The following is a 21090-nucleotide window of genomic DNA, read 5'->3' on the forward strand; positions in this document are numbered from 1 at the left end:
GGGGGGGGGGGAGGGAGTCCTATCTCTAGGCAAACATCGTGATGACTGTGCCAGGTTAACATGGCATAATCTGCTTGGGTAGAGCCTCCTTGGCCTCTGTTGTCGAAGTCCTAACTGTCTTAAAGGACTAGCCAAACAGATGTGGCTAAGGATGGGAGAAAGCAGAGGCTGTCCTGGAATGTGCTCAGAAGAGACACTTGTAAGGATGGGATCCTAGTCAAAATCAGATATCCCATCCTTTTGGGAACACAAGAAGCACTGAGTGTGGTAGTTAGCCATGCAGTTCTTGTCCCTCTCTGTGAGGCCAGATGGCTGCACTTCCCACTCACACTTCCCTTGCATTGTATGCTGATAACTCTTAATTACCCTTTGTGGTTCAGGAGGTGAGCACAGTTAACCAGCAGTGGAGGAGCCCCATGCAGTAGGGTTCCCATAGCCCTGTGTTGTGTTTGGATGCATTCCAGAAAAGCTCGATTTGATCCCAGCATTGTAATGCATCACAGACTTGCTTCAGATCAAATTGCTGAGATGCAAATGCATTGGTCTTTACAGCAGACTCACTATGGGTTAAGCTGTTCCTGTGCCCCTGGTAGAGTCTAACCACATCTCTATTTATCTTTGACTGCACTGCAAAGTGTCTTTGCAGTGTGCTCTGGAGAACCCCCTTTTTAAAAAGAAATGCTTAGATCCTTTCTCAGCAGTCTGAGGGCAGGTTGTTCTGATGGAGGTAAAATCTGAGCTCCGTGATGTTACTGAAAACAGTTTCCTCTTAATGTCCAAGTAATTGGACGGGATGCTGGCCTGCTCTTTTAGCCTGGAAACATTCCTGCCCCGGGTCCTCTGTTGCCTCAACCCCAATACTCAGGGAGTCCATTTGTTTGCCAGTTGCACAAAGATCTTGGAGGGCAAAGTATTTTCTCTGTGATTCCATATGTTTCTCAAATTCCTCTCTTCCCAGAGCATCAAGCTGACTCTGATGGACCACTTTCTGGGTTTCATTTAAAGGTCTTGCTTTGTTGGAAGCCATGTTTTAAATACTACTTTAGCTCCTTTCCCTCAACATGCATGGAACACCTGGTATGATGGATACTCTTTAGCTGTAGGAGATGTTGACTTTGTCCTCGAGCCTCAGGGTCTTATGGTCTATACCAACAGTGAGATAGATATTAGTTCATGAAAAGGACAACAGGACAAATTGCCATATTTTTTTTTTTGATGTAGTATTTCCAAAGTTCAAAAAATTCTTTTCTTTGCCCCAGGAGTCAAAGAACATGTCTTGAAGAAATAGAAATTCCTATGAATTTATGATTGGCAAATTGATCACCTGTCTTTTGTGACAAATGCCTCTCCAACCGCAAGTTGTCAAGGATCTTAGAATAAGCATGTCTAGTTATAGGGGGGAACACCCCACAAAACCCTCACTCTTTGATTTTAAAGTGTAGCTTTTTAAAGTATAACTTTTTTAGGTAGAAAAAAACTTAAAAAGACAAACTTTACCATTGTGTTCCCCTGCTTTTGGAAATAAATAATAGAGGAGATGGGTCTGGATTTTTCAAAGCAAATCACCAACTTTGCTTCAGTAATTTTAAGTACCCCAACAGCATCCAGCAGTTGGCAGAGCACATCAGAATAATAGGCTTAGCCCAAGGTGACCAAAACAGAGAATAGCATGCCAATGCCAAGAAGATCTCTCACGTGCTGACTCTCTCTTTTTTTTTTATTCAAATTTCACATCTGTGCTCTATTTTTAAACATTTATTCTTTAAGTGATAACGCATGTTTTACCAAGCCTCTTATTGGATTAGACATGTTTGAAATCCCCTTGACTTTAACCTGTTCCTTACCACAGCCAAGAACACTCTCATCCATCACCAAAGAAGAGAGTGTATTTTCATACTTTGGGGAAAGTTCTTGAGATGTTGGCCACCAGGAAGCCCCTGTGCTTTGGGAAGGAGAAATCTACCTTTTGCACTATGTGGACTTGGGGGGATCTTGGAGTGACATTACTTCAAGAAGGCTTCCGTGTGGGTGCACTGTGTAGAGAGCTCTTGCTCTTCTGAGCAGTTTTTCTACTCACATTTTAGACAGATGAACTAACAATTATTTTAGCTCTTATTGTATACCTAGTATTGAGCAAGGGCTTTAAAATACATTATCTCATTTAACTCTGACAACAATCCTGAAAACTAGGTGTTAATAATCCTGTTTCAGAGATGAGGAATCTTAGGTCCCATCAAGGCCACAGCCAGTGAGGAGTGGAACCAGAGCCCAAGGAGATCTCACATCAAAGCTCTTCAGAGCTGTCCCCAGCAAATGATGACAAAAAAAAGAAGGCTTTATTCTGTGACCCTGAGCACCCACCTGGTCTAGGCCCTAGTGGACTCCTGCCCTGTCCTGAGGCCACAGCATGCAGGCTGGGGAGGCCCCTTATTTCTTGCGGTATCACTGCCACTGGAGAGAAGGGACTGAGACTCTATCAAAGTGTCAACCTCTTCTAAGAAAAGTGGCCATTTGTTGTCTGTGGCTTGAGAGTTTCATTCTCAAGATATTTGCTTGAAAGTGTTTTTTTTTTTTCTCTCATTTTCCATTTTCTTTTCTATCATCTAATGTATAAAAACAGGTTTCTCCTGGTCCCTTTCTCTCTCTCTCTCTATCCCGCTCTCCCTCCCTCCCTCCCTTCCTCTCATCATATAATTAAAAGTCTTTTCAGGCTGTCTTCACCTTATCATTTCAAATGAGTTGAAAAAAGACCTGACTTCCTGCCCTTGTGTCCTCCTGATGCTGAACTTCAGAAGGAAAGAAAAGCCCCTTTTCACTCGACTTCATCCACCCCTTGAATAACTGTATTCAAGTTGTGCAGATTTTTTCATTGATCAGCAATGTTGTGTAAACCAAGTTTTCCTTTCCTGGCTTTTGCAAATAATAATTTCAGAGGGAAAGGACTTTACACCTCCTCTCTCCTGATCACAGTCAGTTAGACACAGACGGAAAATGTCCAGCAATCTGTCTTTGCTCCTACTGGACTCAACATTCGTTTTGAGTACATGCCACTTTCTTTTTATACATTCTCTACAACACGCTAAAGTCAGTATTAAAATTTCCAGAATCTCTCATGTTTGTTATTTTTTTTAATTTACTGCACCATAACGTACTGTACTAAAAACAAATGGTGATGTGATTTTGTAACCATCCTTGTTATGAAAATGAACTTTTCCATAATAGAAAGCACATTAATGAATATTTTATCATAAAAGAAATACATGCTCATTATAGAAACTTAGGAAAATGTCAATAAAAACTAAAATCACGCATAATCCCACCACTCAGAATTAACTGTCATTATGATTTATAGTGTCCTACATTCCATTGTCTGCAGGCATTATTTGAACAAATACATGACATAGTACACAATGAAGATTTTTTAGCCTTCTTAACAGTTAATATTTGCATGCATTTTCTCATGTCCTTCAAAGTCTTCAAAAACAAACACATTTCTTGGTTTATGATTGTTATTATGCTGTAATTAATTTTATCATGCCCCCATTCTTGGGATTTTCTAGTTTTTCACTTTTATAATTACACTGTGATGAACATTTTAAAATGTCTTTTTTCTGTTATTTTTCTTAATGTCTAAAAGTTGAATCATTGGAGTTATGGCTGTTTTTAAGGATTTTAGAGAATCAGGAAATAGCGCTCTCCTACAAAGGTATTTTATATCTGCCAATTTTAAATGAATGTCAACTGCTTGTGTTACCTTTGTCAGGCTACCCTCTAAAAACATTCTACTTACAGATTGGGACAGAATACTGCTATAGGTAATGCAAGTGGTCAGTAAGCTGAAAAAAGAAAGAGGCAAAGGGAGACTTTTAAAGTCCTTGAGTGGATAGGCATGTAGACAAGTAGACCATCTAGTCAATAAGTATTTATTGAGCATATACTATGTTCCAGATGCTGTTCTAGACATGGGATGGGGGGTACTACAGTGAACAAAACACAAAAATCCCTGCCTTGAAGAAACTTACATTCTAGTAGAGGGGACAAAGAAATAAAATTAAGATATCAAATATATGACATGTTAAATGACAATAAAGGCAATGGGAAAAAAAAGATGATGTTCTGGGAGGGATTTGGGGGTCCATTTGAACAAGGTGGTTCATGAATGCCTTCCTAAGAAGAGCAAAGACTTTCAGGAGGTGAGGGGGTGAGTCATGTGGGAGCATTATCCTACAGGGAAGGAGTGCTAGTGGGGACACATCTCAGCCTGAAGGGTTGGAACTTTTTCTTCTCAGGGCGACTCCCCAAGTGCAGTTGCTAAGTTGACAAGGTGGGGGAGCCAGAACCCTACAACACCAGTATTTAGATGAGATTATTTTTTAAAAAATATATGCACACTACCACCACCACCCCCATGGTCTTATCTTTGCCCTGATATGGCTGCCATTGGGAAATGCCCATTGGACACAGCCAGAAAATCTTTATCCAGATGATCTTTGACAAATTCTGGGAAGAGAACTGTGCAAAGAGGTTATAAGTTCAGACCAGACAGAGAAACTATCATCCCAGAAACAAAGAAAATCCACAAGAATGGCAACTCAGCCAAAAATATAGGGTTGTTCTTATGCCCTAGAAACCTCCTATTAACTGATCATCTTGTAGCTGGTTTTATTTCCTCTTTTTCATGAGCCTGTACCCCTAGAATTACAGGCACAGCTCAGAAACCCACCAGGATCTCTGCTGCTCTGGGCTACCTGGGGTGTTCCAAAGCCATTGGATACTAGAGAAGGAGGAAGGGATGTGGTTCCCAAAGCCAAGCAGCGCTTCTGTTGTCCCTCTTGTTGGGTCTGGAGGCACAGTGCACTCTAAGATATCTGTTGCAAAAGCCATTTTGAAAACCCTCTGTCAAAATGTTCAAACAAAACAAGGCAGCCCACCTTGCCCCAGAAGTCCTGGTAGTCAAGAGAAGGTTTAGGATCTGAGAGTGGGCCTAAGAATCAGACTTCTAGCCCAGCTCTGGCCATAACACCCTGAGAAACCTTGGACAGCTCATTCTGCTTCTCTCTCACAGGCTCAGCAGCCCCATCTGTAAAATAAAGAGAGAAAACTAACAGCCTGCTAAGCCCAGAGGTGTTTTGGTAGTCTGAGCCTAATCCAGGCACACATAGGCACACACAGCTCGCTGAGTACCCAATTCATGACAAAGACTTTGAAGCTGCACAGGCAATAGCCAGTGGAATAGGGAAGATGCATCATTCATTAGAACATAAACATGATTCACTATAATATTGAAGGAATGATATGACAGGCACAGTTGTATGCTTTTGTTCATTTATTTCAGTCCTCACAAAACCCTGAAGAGGTACTACCATCATGATGCTCACTTTGCAAATGGAGAAAGCATCTTCTCTGGAACAAGGTCTTGAAACCCCCGAGGGTTATACACATGTACAGGATGTTGGTCTCTCAGGTGCAAAAGTGGGGCTGTCTTATTCTTCCCCATAGGGTTGCACTGTACTTTGAAGAATGATGGCCCTCAACCATCTCTGGTGATAATCCCTCAACATGAACCCTCATCCACTCATTTTGTTTCCTGACCAAGGAATAATGAGCCTGAGTGGGGTGCTCATAGGGAGATCCCCATTTTCTGGGAACCAGATCCTAATTTATTCTTGAGGAAAAAAGAAATAATGCGAATTGAGATAACACTGATTTGAAAGAACCCAGTTCAGTGCGAGCTCAGACATATTCCTTCCAGGAAAGGGGCGTTCACACCTCCCAGCCCTGGTCTTGCATCTCCAGGCTCCTGGGGATGGAGGTCTGCTGGGGCCAGTGTTTTCTGAGGCTTCTTGAGATGAGATTTGGCTTCCAAGCCTGTGTGCTCCTGAGCTTTTTAGTGATGAAATCCTTAGTGAGGCAAGGGAACAAAAAGCTGATATTTTGGAGAGGGAAGAACCATCTCCAGGGGATTAATTTTTATGAACCAAAGACACTTAAGTGTTGCTGATTTATCTTAATAGCAGATACTATGAGCAAACGTCCCAGTTGCCTCTTTGTGCTTTTGGCAAGTATGGATGAGAAATGGAATGAGCAGACTCAACCAGAGCTGGCTAGCCCAAAAGTTTAGGAGTCTTAATCTTACTCACTGCAAATATGTAATTCAGGATTGTTTCCAATGTTTTCCAAGGTACAGGTGGACACCTAGCTTTCACCAGAGGCAATGTTGGTTCCATCACTAGGGTTTCTGTTTCCAGAACAATTTACTTGGGCTTGAGGGGACAAATTCCTGCATCTTTCTCTGGTGGTTAGTTCTTTAAAATCAGTTACCAGGTTCTGGTTCTACGGGTCCTGTTGTTGTGTAAAGAAACTTCCCTCTGTCATGTGTTCCTGCTTGTCCTACACGTGATAAGGATTCTCAGAGGACACAGCATGAGTGCTCTACATATCTCCCATGTCAGGGCTAGAATGAGACCACACTAAACCCAGTGCCTGAGAAATTGGAATATAAATTATGTTGAAGTCATGTTCAGTGTTATATCATTTACTAATCCTTATTAGATATGGATAAATTCTCATGGCTTAATTTGGCATATTGAATCAGTTCTTCAGATTGTCTTTGGGGACAGGAAAGGAAATACACAACTTCACTATAATTTTTCTTCTGTTTCTTCAGAATGGGACATAATTTTTTATTGTTAGCCGGTGGAAACTTTGGTGAATCGTGGCCAACTGTGGTTCACCCCCACAGGAAGAAAGTATCAAGCCTTTAGCTGAGAACATATTTTTTTGAGACAAAACAGAATATTCGATTTTTGAGAAATCTCTCCACTTATAAAAATGCTGTTCAACAAACAGTAATGTTCTGACCAAGACCAAGAGAATGGAGGAAGCAGAAAACTGAGATGTCTCTCAGAGGAAAATTTTAGAGTGATGTGTGATGTTTCAGTTTAATAATAACCCCACTGAGCATGGAGAAATCCTATGAAGTACAGACAGAGCATCCTTCTGACCTTAGTCCATACTTCCTCCAAAGTGGAAGGAGCTAGATGTTGGCTACAAGTCAGGTATTCTCGGTTCCTGCAGCAGGTCACCCACATATGCATGACCTCAGGCACATCCTGTCATCGTATTTCCATTTCTGGTGTTGGATCCAGAAAACACACTTAAAGGTAGGTCTTCCTGTTTTGCCACCATGCATTTTTAGGTCAAAAACCATTGTTGAGTATTTTAAGTTACTTGCATTGGAAACTCATCCTGTTCATTTTCTTTTATCAGCATCTCACATAGCTTAGCGGTAGTGATGCATGCTCAATAACCACCTTTAGTGGACTCAGATCTGTTAAATTTGAAGTTTCTGACTGGACTTGAAGGGTATTGAATCAATTGGCATTATGGGTACAAAATTATCTAAGTGGGATTCTCTTTCTGTTCATAATTACAGGTTTCTTTTAACAGATCTGTTTTGCAGTCTTTTATGAGCAGGAATCCTCTTGGGCAAATCCATCATAAATTTTTCATGGGGAGAGGGCAGGTGACTTTTCATCTCCTGTGTGCTTTGTCAGAAGAGGGGTCACATTGGAAAGTCTGATTTTTGTCCTCTTAGCCACACCTAATCTTCAGCTTCTGCTGAGAGCAGGACCCAAAATTATCCCCACGTTTCCATATGAAATCCTGTTGAAAAATGTTGGTCCCCATGCACTGTGCACAAAGCCAAATTACTTTTGGAATGTTCCTTGGAACTCTGGAATCCAGATAGGGATCAAGGAAACAGCACAGCATCTTTCCCCCATTCTCTGTGCAATCCGTTGATTGATTTGTAGATTATGCCCCTTACCTTGAGCCATCTGAAGTAAAATCTTGGATCTAACTTCTATGGTTTGTTAACTATTATATTTTATTCTCAAACTCAGAGGAAGCAAAGTTCTGGGAGATCAGAAGCCTCATTCTCAGTTGCACACAAGATTTTCCTGACTATTTGCCAGAATGTTAGGATATTTTTCAGATCTTTACACTGGCGAAATTCAAATTAAAAAAAGGAAAAAAAAAGAAAGAGAAAAAGAGAAGAGAAGAGAAGAGGAGGGGAGGGGAGGGGAGGGAAAGAGGGGATAAGAGAAAAGAACTGACAAAAAGTACAGGGATTTTGGGGGTGTGTGGGGGGGTTTGTTTGTTTGTTTGGGGTCCTGAGGATTGAACCCAGGGACACTTTGCCACTGAGCTATATCTCCAGTCCTTTTTATTTTTTTAAATTTTGAATCAGGGACTCCCTAAGTTGCTGAGGCTGCCCTCAAACTTGTAATCCTCCTGCCTCAGCCTCCCCAGTCACTGGGATTACAGGCCACTGTGCCTGGCTCACCACAGTGTTTGTATAGGCATGAAAACTTCCCTGGACCTCATAGAGGCAAACCTGAGGAAGAAGGGTAAAAAACTGGTAGGGGAGGAAGGAAGAACCTTTTCCTCATTATTCCTCTGCAGAGGCATACTGAGAAGAGATGGAAATGTTGGGCCTTTTTTAAGCACACAGTGACTCCCAGGCTGGAAATTCTAAAATGCTTCATATCATTCCCACACCATTAGATAAAGGACAGCCACATAAGAGTAGGAAATAAAAGAAATAATTATAAAAATGGCACAATTAACTTTCAATATCTGACTATTTCAAGGCAAAATCCTCAAAAACAAGGTATATGAGTCTTAGTATTTAAAATAGTTCCATTGCCTGCAGCAGCAGTTCCTAAAAATCTAAAGTCGCTCTGTAGGTTGTTTTCCCCTTCTTCACTAAGTACCAGCTCCAGGACCACTCTGCAGATCTACTCATTCAGAATCTCAGAGGAGGGACACCAAAAAGCCAATGGATTTGGTTGACAGAGCAGCATTTGGGAGGCATTGATCTAATGAAACAGGTCAGCAACCCCCAAAAGGGAGACTCCTGTCCTCCAAATACTTGGTCTCTATACATATAGTCTTGCAGATTTAGGTACTGCCAAAATAAATGGCAAGATTTGGGGTGGCTGTTTGCTGTAATTGTGACCAGAAGAGGTATACTAGGGTGTGGTGGTGTGGGTGGAGTAAGCCTGTCAGTTTAGGGTACGGTTATGATGCATAAAAGGAGACAATTGGTCAACAGAATTTAGTGAACAGAGAGTCTGAGCCTTGTTCCAGATGTTCTAAGGCTACAAAAGGGGAACAGAAGCGACAAACTGAGCACAAGTACCTAGAGTGCCCTCCTGTCTGGCAGCCTGCTGATGCCCTTTGCAAAGAATCATTTGCACAGAATCAGAGAGGTGGGATAACTTGCTGGTAGTTACACAGCTGTTAAATGACTTAACTTTGACCATTTGGTCCAAGCCTCCTGACCCCGCTTTTGGTTTTCTTTACTCCCCAGGACACTTCTAGTTATGGACATTTTCTTAACAAGAGTCCATTTTTAGCTCAATTGTGGTAGAGGGTAGAGAGTCTGGTTTTCTAGGGAGGTGTCATTCCTGGCCCGGGGAAGCCCCAGAGTAGAGATGAATCTGTGTGTGTTCAGATTAGAAACAGACCATCTTTGGGAGGGTTTCTTGAAGGAAGTTGGGAGGAGGTGGATTGTTCAGGGGGAAAGGGGGAGAGAGGTTGGCCTTGCCCAGTGACTAAACCATTTGTATCTGATACTCAAGACAATAGGGAGTCACTATGTTTTCCTAAGCAAGTGTGATTTGAAAACTGTCAACACGAAGCAAGCTTGGAACCAGAATTTTCAATTAATGTTAAAATGTCTCCCGAGGCTAGATGGCTGGGTCATTTCTGTTCATGAGTGCTTGCCTTGTGTTTGATAAATCTTGGGTACCTCCTGGAGCATGTTCTTGTTTTCTGCATACTTAACAGAAGTTAAGTTGGTTATGGTTTGGGTCTTTCATTAATGCACCCCACCCCCCACCATCAAATCCAAGAATAAAATAACAGCCTCCTTTAATTATCCAACTTATGAGACCCGGAAATTTGAAGTCTTTTCTATGTAACTAATTTCAAGTAAAGTGTCTTATAAAGCTTAAGAGTCGAGATCCTTGGGTTATTAACCTTAAAATTCCAGAACTAAAGATCTAATTTGATACCAGATTCCAATTCATGCCTCTTTCTGAATGATCGTGATGGTGCATTATTCTTTTAGTGGGTTATTTCCCAAAATGGTGGCAGTAGGGGGAACAGTGTATCATTTGATTTTGATTTTAGGATGCTCCTCTTTTGTTTGTTTTGTAGGGGAAGTGTCCCCAAACACATGCTGCTTCTGAGCTATAATTAGTTTTTTTAACCAACTCTTTTATGTCTGGGTCCTTAATATCCAAACTCCTAAATAATTGCCCAGTTCAGTGAATGGGAATGAGAGGAATGTTTTTTGCATGACTTTAGCCTATACATTACTGCATTGCTGTATTATCGCAAGATATTTCCTGAACTTGGAGCAAACTATTAACTCTCTCAGCTTGAAAAGACCCAGCAGTGAGATACTCCCAGTCTTTGGCCTATGATGCTAAATTCAGATGGAAAGTGACTTGTTCCAGCTGAGATCCCCTGGGTGCTTGGGGGAGGATTTGAATTTGGCACTAGTGCCTTGGTTCAGAGCCGGACAGGGACTTGGGAGCTCTTCCTCTCTATCCAGCTGTTTGTGCACAGCCACAGCCTCTGATTGTAGCTGTGAAGTAAAGCATTCTTCAGTGTTTGAAAGGGGCCAGGTTTGTTAACTGAGCCCTGTTACTTTTTGCTAAACTAGAGGGAGATGGATAATGCTGGTTGCTAAGAGAAATCAGAATTCGAAAAGATCTGGCTGAAAGGGGAAAAGCTGTAAGTCATGGGGCTCCATTTAATCCTGGACTGTCTACTTCACTGAAATAGAAGACAACAGTAGTCTCAGTCACCTGAAGTCAAACTCCTCAGTCCTAGGAGTCTCTTTTCCAGAACTAAATGATTTAAACTGCATTTCTTCCTAAGTTTACTAATAATTTCTACATCGGCATTTTTATATATGGCACAGAGAAATCTCTTTTATTGTTTCATTTCTATTTCCTTACATTGATTGAATATTCAAATACTATAGAAGAAAATAAAGGAAAGAACATAAACTTCCTGAAATCTAAGCACCCAACAATAAGCATGAACATTTTATGAGTTTTTTCTTTCTGGACCTTTCTCATAAATGCCTGATAAACCCAAAAATATGTTTATATGTAGACATTTATATATTGTTTTTTATGAATATGTTATAGTCCGCTTTTCTTTCCATTCACCTGTATGGTGTGATGTCCTTTCCTTCTGATAAATATAAATATACATTATTCTTTAGAAGGCTTATGAGTATTTCAGTAAGGAATAATGGATATTCAATAATTTGTTAAATCAAATCCTGATCTGTGGACATTTCTCTTCTCATTAATTGATGCTGTGATTAATGTCCCAGTGATATCTTTTTATATTGACATCTTTTCATATTCATTTTGTATACCTGCCCAACTTTTTTTTCTCATGAAAAGATCATTGGCCTTTAGGATATGAATATTTTCACCCATATTCCAAAGCAAGTTATTAAATAAGTATTTATAAAACTTTGAATAAAATTGGTAATCGTGAAGATATCTTTAAGATTTTATTTAAAACAATTTTAAGTAAAAATTTCATTTAAAATTTAAATCTTAAATAAAATTTAAGATTTTATTTCAAGTGATTTTATTATGAAGATTTTATTTGTCTAAGTGATGTTAAACTCACTTTGTTTTTTGATAAGGTGAATGGAAAGGTAGGTCAAAGGAAGGCATAGTCACGGGGTACCAAGATATCATATAGGTATTTAATATTTGACATGACCAACTCATAAGGACTGAATGAATGTACTTATAGTTGACTGAACACTCTACCCTATGCAAATTAATTAAGGAAATCCTGTCATCTTTAGAGAGAGATTGCTAGAAGGGCTGGGCTGTGTCTTCCCAGTACATGCATGGAACTAATTACATACAGCCTTTGAGAACAGACTTTTTGAAAGTTGGATGTCTCACAGTGGGAAAGGAGCTGGAACAGTGGCAGACATAAGAAAAACTGGGAAACATCTCAGCAGAACGGAACTAGAGACCCAAATTTAAGTAGGATAAATCTAAAGAAAATATCCAGTAAAGAAATGAATGGAGTCTATACTTAGAATTAAAATTCTGATGTGCTTATGTATATATGAATGAATGTTTGTCAGGGAACCCAGCAACCAGGATAGAAGTGGAATCGATTGCAAATATGAATATTTAGCATCACACAGCAGATGCTTAAAAATCAGTAGAATCGAAGTTTTAAAATAGTGTTGAGCACATGTAAGGGCACCTATGAAGACTTGGGTTCAGACTCTGTTCAGGAATTATTCTCTAAGAGGAGCTATCACATCTTGTAGGGACCTCATGCATGATGGAGCACAGAGAAGGGACAAGAGAAGTGGGTATGACTAGTCAAGAGGACTAAGAATGATGAGGTTAAGCACAGCTGGAGATGAGACATAGCTGTATTCAAATATCTGAAGATGTATGCACCACCACCCCCCCGCCCCTGCAAAAGAACACCTTTGTAGCTATAGGTGACTATAGCTACAAAGCTCAGAGTATGAGTGTGTGGCAGGAGGCATCCCCTTTAAGCTATTTAATCCATTGTCTCATGAAGTGTTGAGTCTCCATCTCTATGATGGAGTGTATGAGGCAAGGACTGGATCCATCCACCAGGACTATTATCAAGGAAAGTAAGTTGAATTCGACTGTTTTTCCAGTGTATGCATAATGCTTGGCATTTACATGCCCAACTCTCTACTATGGATGACCTAGACTTTGATAAAACCAAAAAGTATTTTGCAGAGAAGTGAAGCACCACATTAAGGGCTAGCACTCCGACCCCTGCTAATGGTCTACCAGTAACCAACCACTACCTGCCAATCCTGTGGCATAGAAGAAAGGGGGCTGACTCTGTGTGCCTCTCTTCATGTCAATTAGCAAAGACCTCCCCCTTTCCCGCTTAAGTGAACATAGCAGATACCAATGTGTTCCAATGATCGGGCTTCCCCAGCATTCTCAAATCACACCTGTCTGTGCACACACCCACCCCAATAATATCCTCTGATATTTCTTCTTCCCACATTTATTTCTGCTCATCTCTTCCTGAAATGAGTCCCCACTAATTTCCCTTTTTTTTCCCTAATTTTTATTTTTAGCCAGGGTCTTACTAAGTTGTTGAGGGTCTTGCTAAGTTGCTGAGGCTGGCCTTGAACTTGTGATCCTCCTGCCTTAGCCTCCTGAATTGCTGGGATTACAGGCATTTGCCTCCCTGTCCAGCTATTTTCCTTAATATAAATAATTATTATCACAATAAATAAATAACAAGTTCCCAAATGACCCAAAAGAAATGTGGAGCAAAGGACATTAAAATGAGGCTTACAAATAATGAAGTAATAATGGCCATTAAATGAATGAAAATATGCTCAGTTTCAAATTATAATTAGGGAAATATGCATGGGATACGATTTTTCATCTCTGGGCTTTTTGAAGATTCAAAGGTTTGAAGAAATTTCATGTAAGTACAGCATAAGGAGAGAAGTGCAGACTGGATATTGGTCAACAGCTTTGAAGGGATTTGGCGATATCTTTCAAAGTTTAAAATGTTTATGTTCTATGCCAGGAATATCTCTTGAATCTCTTTTTTCTTAGCACATTATAGAAACAGCTATTACATGTTTAAGCATTTGTTCTTGCTGAGAACAAACATATGAGGACAAGCAAAGCTGTCCCCTTGCAAAAGCAGTCTTTGAAGCATTGTTGAAAAAGGAAAAAACTGGAAATGACCCAAATATCCATAATTGACTCACTTATTCAACAAATAGTCATTTGTGCCCACTCTGTGGTAGGCAAAGCTTAAGGTACTTAGAATACATTTTTGGAAAAAATAAACAAAGATACCTGTCCTCATGGAGCTTCTCTTCTAACACATCAACGGAGGACTGAGAAGACACATTGGACTTTTTATTTTTGAAGAATGTGCATGTGTGTATGTGCTTGCATTATGCATAAAATTTTTCTAGAAATATTGACCAAAAAAACCTTAATATCAGGAGTGGCTATTAGGGTAGGGGAAAACAGAATATGTTTTTGTTTTTGTTTTTCTTTGGTACCTAGTGGTGCTTCACCATTGAGCCATATCCCCAGCCCTTTTTATTTTTTATTTTTGAGACAGGTTCTCACTAAGTTGCTCAGGCTAAGTTGCTCTGGCTAAGTTGCTGAGACTGTCTTTGAATTTGTGATTCTACTGCCATAGCCTCCTGAGCTGCTGGGATTACAGGTGTGCCACCACCCCCAGCATGGTTTTCTTTTTAATAATGTCTTCTGTACTGTTTAATTTTTTACAACTAGCATATATGATTTCTATAATAAAAAAACTTACAGATGTTATAAATAAACAAGAAAATTATAAAGCTAAATCAGTAGCTCTGTTCCAGAACTAAGGCTTCTATCTCAAAGAAAATGGAAAATTCCTTAACTATCTATAGCCCTGAAGACCAAAATGGTAAAGTGTTGGATGCTATTCAGACTGCAAGAATGGAAGTGAATACCACTGTTCTTTGGCACACAAAACCAGTGGCCTGAGGGGATCTGTGGTACCCAGGTCATGGGTACAGTAGACTCATCCACACATTGAAATCAGTGGGAAGGTGGCCAGAGACAGGAATAGAGACTAGTTTCCGCAGTGGAGGATTCTGGAGCTTAGTGCTGGGTCTGTCAAGACTAACCTTCACCCTCTAGTGGCCTCAGTCTCCCCTCTGTAAAACAGTGAATTGGGGTCATTGATTGAAGATGTTGCCTAACACTAACATTTTATGAATCTGTATTCTTCTGCCAATTCCTCATTTGTAGGGGTTGACAAAGTTGCTAAAATTCTCAAGAATCTTCAAGGAGATCCGTCCAGCTTTCCAGTAACCTTTTCCTAGTGCTATGAAGAAACACCAATATGTACTTTAATACCTGTTTTTATTTAGATTCAAGTTTAAATAGATTTGGGCTTTTTTTTTTTTTTTTTTACTTGTGCTATGTCAATGGCAATGTCATAAAAAGTCAGACTTTTTTGATCCTGTCTTAAAAAGATCACTGAAATTCCTTTAAAAATGTACCCATTCTGTGAATTCAGTCTGATGTGTTGGTGGGAGCAACATGGAGAACAACATGACTCAACACATTAGATGTTTCTAGCTGAAGTTAGAAATCCATCCTTTCTGACAATTGAATTTCTGTGAGATTCCCAAACTTAGAAGCTCCTCTTTGCCTTTCTTCAGGGACAAGTTCTGGCAAGAGAAGAGGTGGTGGTTACAGATGAGCTTCCATTTTCGCGTGCTGGAGGGATGTCAGCTGGGAGGGGCCTGTGAGACCTGCAGATGATGAGCTGTCTGGGTGTCTTGCAGGGTGGGGGGGTGGAGACCTGTCTTGAGTGGAATATGTGACTCAGACTCTCCTTCCATGTAGAGCTAAATCAGTCCACTTAGGGTAGGTTCAGCGTATGCCATATAAAGCCAGTCAGGGTGCTGCGATCCAAACAGAGAGGGAGGACAGCACAGCAAGCCAGCGCCAGCAACCAAAGAGAAGATAAATGCCCCAGGGAATGCTTCAGAGATTTGGAATTTGGGACGCTCGCTGCCATTTCTCTCTCCCCATTTGTTTTTCAACTGATTGGAAAACGACTAATGAGTGTGTTTACATTTTCTCCAGTTGTCTTACCCACGCAGAAGAACAGCTGGGGAGAAGGATTTGTTCCCTGTCCCAGGCGCTAGCGGTTTCTCCTGAATGCCTGCCCCTCTCTTGGCTGCCAGGCCCCCTCAGCCCTGCCAGACCTCTCCTCCTTGTCTCCTTAGCCCTCTCCCAGGGATTGGGGCTTGAGTGGTGCTCAGCATGACCAGCAGCCCCACCACGTGTTTTGCAATGCTCACACCATCTCTTCTTTCCTTCTCTTGCTGTCATTGGTTTTGTTTTGTAGCTTGTGAGGTGCAGGAGAGGTCTTAGGTTCATGCCCTTCACCTGAGCTTCAGAACTGGAAGCAAACCCAGATAGCATTGGCTTCCACTTCTGCAGAGACCAAAGCCCCTGTAGGAGAATGTTCCTCTGTCCTGTAATGGTCCCTAGGATGTGTTTGGGCTGCTTTGCGTGTCTGGTCTCTACTGTCTGCCATCCATTCTCTGTTGCTTCTCAAGTGTCAGTCATTTTGAGGACACCGCCTTCTCCTTGTCCATGTCCCAAGACATAATAGCCATGAACCTTCTCTTTGATGTATTGTAATACATTTTAAAATAAATACAAAACTGTTGGAAAGTCCATCTCTTTCCTGTGAATCATCTGACCTCCAAGGATCCATAGATACTTTTGCATGAATCCCTGACTTGTCTAAGGCTCTCTTGGTGCCTTCCTGGGTTGTTCAACTTCAAGCGCTCCTAGAAGAGTGATGTACACTGTCAGTGTACCCTCTGCTCGCTAGTTCTGTTAGGCCAGGCCCTGCGGTGTTTTCTTTTTCCATTCGTTAGTTAGGAAGGTGATTTGGTGATGCCAGTTCTTCCCAAGCCAGGAATAATGAGTTAATATTTGCTGAATTATGTGTTGAATGAAGATATTGACCTCCTTTTCCAGCACAGGTTTAGAGTCTGAATCCAGCATATGTGGTACCATTCTCTTTTTCTTTCCTCCCTCCTTTTATGCCTTTCTCTATTTTCTCCATTCCCCTTTCCTCTTGATGTGTCCTTTCTTGCTCTCTCACTTCTTTCCCGCTCTTCTTTTTTCCTCCCTCCCTCTTTCCTTCCTTCCATCTTTCTGTTCTCCTTCATTCTCTACTTCCTTTCTGTTCCCCTTTCTTCCCTGTTTTACTTTTTCTGTGTCCCCCCCCACACACACACTTTGGTTTAAAAAAATAGAATTATAATTTCAAGTCTGCTTTATTAAAAAGAACTCCTAACAAACCATGCAAGGGTTAGTGAAGATTCTGGGGTTTTCTGAGACCCTCTATTGACTCTCTGAGCTGAAACAGTTTAGACTCCACATAAAATATGTGTTGTTTACCCAGGCTCTTCATGCTCTGCATACTGTTACAGTCCTTGAGGAGCTTGTCAGTGACAAGTAAGATAAATGAATGAAGAGGACTTTACAAGTGTTTAAAAGCTAAGTATAGCATGTGCTGCCCACTACTTAATTAAACAGACCTGTGCTTAACTAAGTAACTTTCTGGGGGAAACTTCTAGGGCCTTCCCCCTCCCCTGGACTCCACCACCTGCAGAGGTGCTCAGGATGTTAGAAATTCCTGGGTTGTCTGCAGCTGCTAGTGTGTTAGCCCAGAGCCCAAACCGTAGTGTTGGTTGAAGCATGAAGAGTTAGTGTGCATTGCAGATGATGACTTTTGAATTTATATTAGGGTTGGTCAGCAACATGGACTCCTCTGGGGCTCCATTGAGATTTTGTAATGTGAATTTCAACTTTTTCACAGAGAACTTTGAAATCAAAGGTGAGCTGCTTCTTTTTTAAGCTCTGGTTGAATTAGTGCTCAGAGTGCCCATTTCCAAATCAATCTTGCTTTTCTTGTGGAGGGGCCAGTCCTCATGGATCTGAGCAGCAGGGTGCAGTACTGTATAGGAGGCTAGAGTTAGAATCCCAAATCTACCAGTTATTGAGTTCAGACAGGTTTCTTAGTCCCTCAAAGCCCCAGTTTCTTCGCCTCTATAGCGGGGATAACAGCCTCCACCAGGCTGATATTCAGGACCTATGTTTCATGTAGCTTTTTGTTCTCACAGGTTTCTGCACCTGTCACAGCAGCTATTAAAGATTTTGGGTACAGTCCCCCACCCCAGTCTATGTTGTAGAGTTGGTGTGACTGACTAAATGCACAGCAGAGCTCTGTGGGCACCCATCAGGGGCTGGGTAAGCATTGGTTGATACAGTCCATGTTAACAGGTGGCTCTATCTCATAGTGCCAGTCTTCTTTCTGCCCACTGTCAAGGAACCTAACCTCCATATTAGAACAGAGTTTATAGAACTCTCTCTATATAAATAATTCCCCGCCCCCTCGAGCTGCACTGGCTGGTGGCGGAATAGGGAAGGTGAGGCTTCCAGCTGTAATCATTGTCCATGAACCTCGAAGGAACTCCTTGGGTTCCCAAGGTGGCAGCAGGAAGCAATTTAACAGAATAATCTAATCTTAGCAGAAAAAGAAAGAAAGAAAAGAAAAAAACAATTAAACTGCCCAAAATGTTCAGTCAGGAATAAGAAGAATAGAATAGCATCTCCCCATATGGTATTTGATCCAAGCTGAAGACTTTCTTCCCTCAGTTGCCCATTTGATAGACACAGAAACTGAGGCTCATGGAAAAGTAGTTCAGTCTTGAGTCTCAGAGGAAATGTTTGTCAAGACAGAACTCGTGCCAGGAAGATGTTACTTCTCCTGAGAATGTGGTAGTTCTATCATCCTGGACGATGAGGCATCTCAATGAGTTTCTATGGAAAGGAGCCTGAAAGTTACAGGCATGTTTGTCCTATGCAAAAGTTAGGTACAGGTTTGAAAATCACCCAACAAGGGATTTAGATGGGATTCCTGCAAATAAGTTCCCAAGACAAGGATTCGATGCAGGAAGTGTATTTGGGAGGTGACTACACAAAGCACAGTGAGAAAATGGCGAAATGAGACAGGGAAGGAGAAAAGGCCAGGGAAGGGAGCCTTAGGGGCGATTTCCTGCCGTGATCATCAGGGAGTTTGCAGCACAGCACAGTCTTGTTTCACTCAGGAGCCAGGATGCTATTTCTCCATCCCTCCCTCCCTCACAGATTAAGAGTTAATCCAGGGGCCTGAGCTCCCCAGCACTTGTGATGGACCCTGTTCCAAGTCTGTACCTGTGGCCAAAGAAGACCTCAGGCAGAGAGAGAGAAGCAGGGGCTTTAGGTGGAAAATTGGTACAACCACTCTGGAAAACAGTATGGAAATTTCTCAGAAAATCTGGAATGAAACACCATTTGACCTAGTTATCCCATTCTTCAATATATACCAAAAGGACTTAAAATCAGCATCTTACAGTGATGCAGCCACATCAATGTTTATAGCAGCTCAGTTCACAATAGACAAGCTATGGAACCAACCTAGGTGCCCTTCAATAGATGAGTGGATAAAGAAAATGTGGTATATATACACTGTGGAATATTACTCATCCATAAAAAAGCATGAACTTATGGCATTTGCCAGTAAAAGGATGAAACTGGAGACTATCATGCTAATGTGTTTCATGTGTTTCATCCTCTTGCTTCATTTTGTCTTCCAATCATGACTTGAGCGTTGGAACCCACAGTCTACCTGATTATGATTCATTGCCATGGGAACTTACTGGATGCTCAGAAAATACCTCTCCTCTTTCCTGTCAGGCGTTCCATCTTTTACTTGCAGATGAGAACTGCTTACCTTGCTCTGATTAGGCAGAAGCAAGACAAGTAGAGGAGTCCTGGAATGTTTGTATGTCCCTGGTGGAAAAGAAGGAGAATAAAACTTTGATAGTAGTGTAATTGCTATTGTATAGTATATCTTCATATCCCATGGCAGCAAATCTTATTATACATCTTTTTTTCTTATTTAAACCATATTCATGAAGATTTTATTGTTAACTTGATCCAGATGACTTATCAAAGCATAGATTCTTATTGCCACCTTGCTAAAATATTTTAAAGGCCATTTTAATATCACACTTTTATAGCTACATATTGCCCTTAATCTATTGAGCCAATTACTAGTCAATCAAGGATTTTCATTTAGTTTCAAGAGCTCCTTGGATAAACTCTTCAGAAATGTCAAAAGAGATGCAGTCTCTGGCATCTTTTCACAGATGTTGTCTATCAGGAATTTTAGTTAATGGATAAAGTTTCTGTTTTCCATGGTTGACTTTTGGCACTTAACAAAAGCCTTCCAAAGTCCCCTGCTCTTCCAAAGGCTGGGGATAGTAAGAAAATGCACCAAGAGCACACCAGTTCCCCTTATTCCTAATGAGATGAGCAAGTGGGCAAGTATAAGACTAAGTCGCCGGATCCAGTTTACTGAGGAATAGAATATTTCTTGAAGAAGCCCAGTTTGGCTTGCCCTACACATTTCACCCTGCTCTCCCCACTCCCAAGAACAGCCACCAAAACCATACACAACAGGAAGAGTTAAACTATCACATCAAGAGTTAAATACTGAACTGGTTCATCACAGACTCTCATTGTATGGTTTTCCCTCTCTGTTCCAAAGTCACCGGTGCCCTCTGCATTCCTTCTTTCCTACCTGCATGCACTGCTGAGACACACATTTCCTTACTGCTTTTACACCAGGCTCTGCCCCAGGTGGCAAGTACAAGGGAAATCCAGGCATAGTGCTCCCCTTGAGAGACTTTCAGCCTGGTGGTAGAGAAATCCAAGCAAACATGCAATTGTTTACCATTCTCAGAGGTAAGCACTGTAAGGCAAAGGGTGGTGGTGGGGCGGGGAGGTGTGTGGTAAAGGATTCCCTAGGAAGCAATGGAAGATCACATAAGCCCTCACGAGGTGGGCTCAGGGAAGGTGTGTGTAGAGGTCATGATGTTGACACTAAGACCTGAAGAACTAATGAGTCTAACTTAGGTTTAAGGGCTAGAGGATGAAGGGCACAGCGGAAACAGAGAACAGACTTGTCCCAAGGCTGGAAGGAGGAAGGAGAGAGAGAGGTGGGGCTGGAGAGGGAAATAGCAGTCACCTGCCAGAGACTTGTAAGCACTTGGGGAACAGGGCTCTTTTCCTGAGGACAGCAGGGAGCCTCTGCAGAGCCAAATGCACAGCATGTGATGTTACTCTGGCTGCAGAACATTCACATCTGAAGGGAGGCAACAGTGCAGCAGGAGCATCCTTAGGAGGTCAAGGCCCTGGAGACACAAACCTTTGCCTGGAAGAATGAGGAAACAGAGAATGAAACCGGATTAAATGAGATAACCAAAGGCAAAAGCATCAAGTTAGCAGGTTGGTGGATACTGAAGAAGGAAAAAGTAGGCTTTCTTTTTTTCTTTTCTTTTCTTTTTTTTTTTTTTTTTTTTTTTTT

General features: G+C 41.3%; 1 protein-coding gene across 25 annotated transcripts in view; it reads left to right on the plus strand.

The window, feature by feature from the left end:
• Nucleotides 1-21090, plus strand: part of Erc2 (ELKS/RAB6-interacting/CAST family member 2) — an 877829-nt gene that overhangs the window by 672503 nt on the left and 184236 nt on the right. The window contains exon 19 of one of the 25 annotated variants that reach the window (XM_048801126.1): nucleotides 15311-15396. The exons of the other annotated variants lie outside the window; for them this stretch is intronic. Coding sequence (XP_048657083.1) covers nucleotides 15311-15396 — 86 coding nt within the window. The remainder of the gene's footprint in view (nucleotides 1-15310; nucleotides 15397-21090) is intronic. 25 annotated transcript variants of the gene reach the window in all.

This window comes from Marmota marmota, unplaced genomic scaffold (genome assembly GCF_001458135.2).
Source record: "Marmota marmota marmota unplaced genomic scaffold, marMar, whole genome shotgun sequence".
NCBI lineage: Eukaryota > Metazoa > Chordata > Mammalia > Rodentia > Sciuridae > Marmota > Marmota marmota.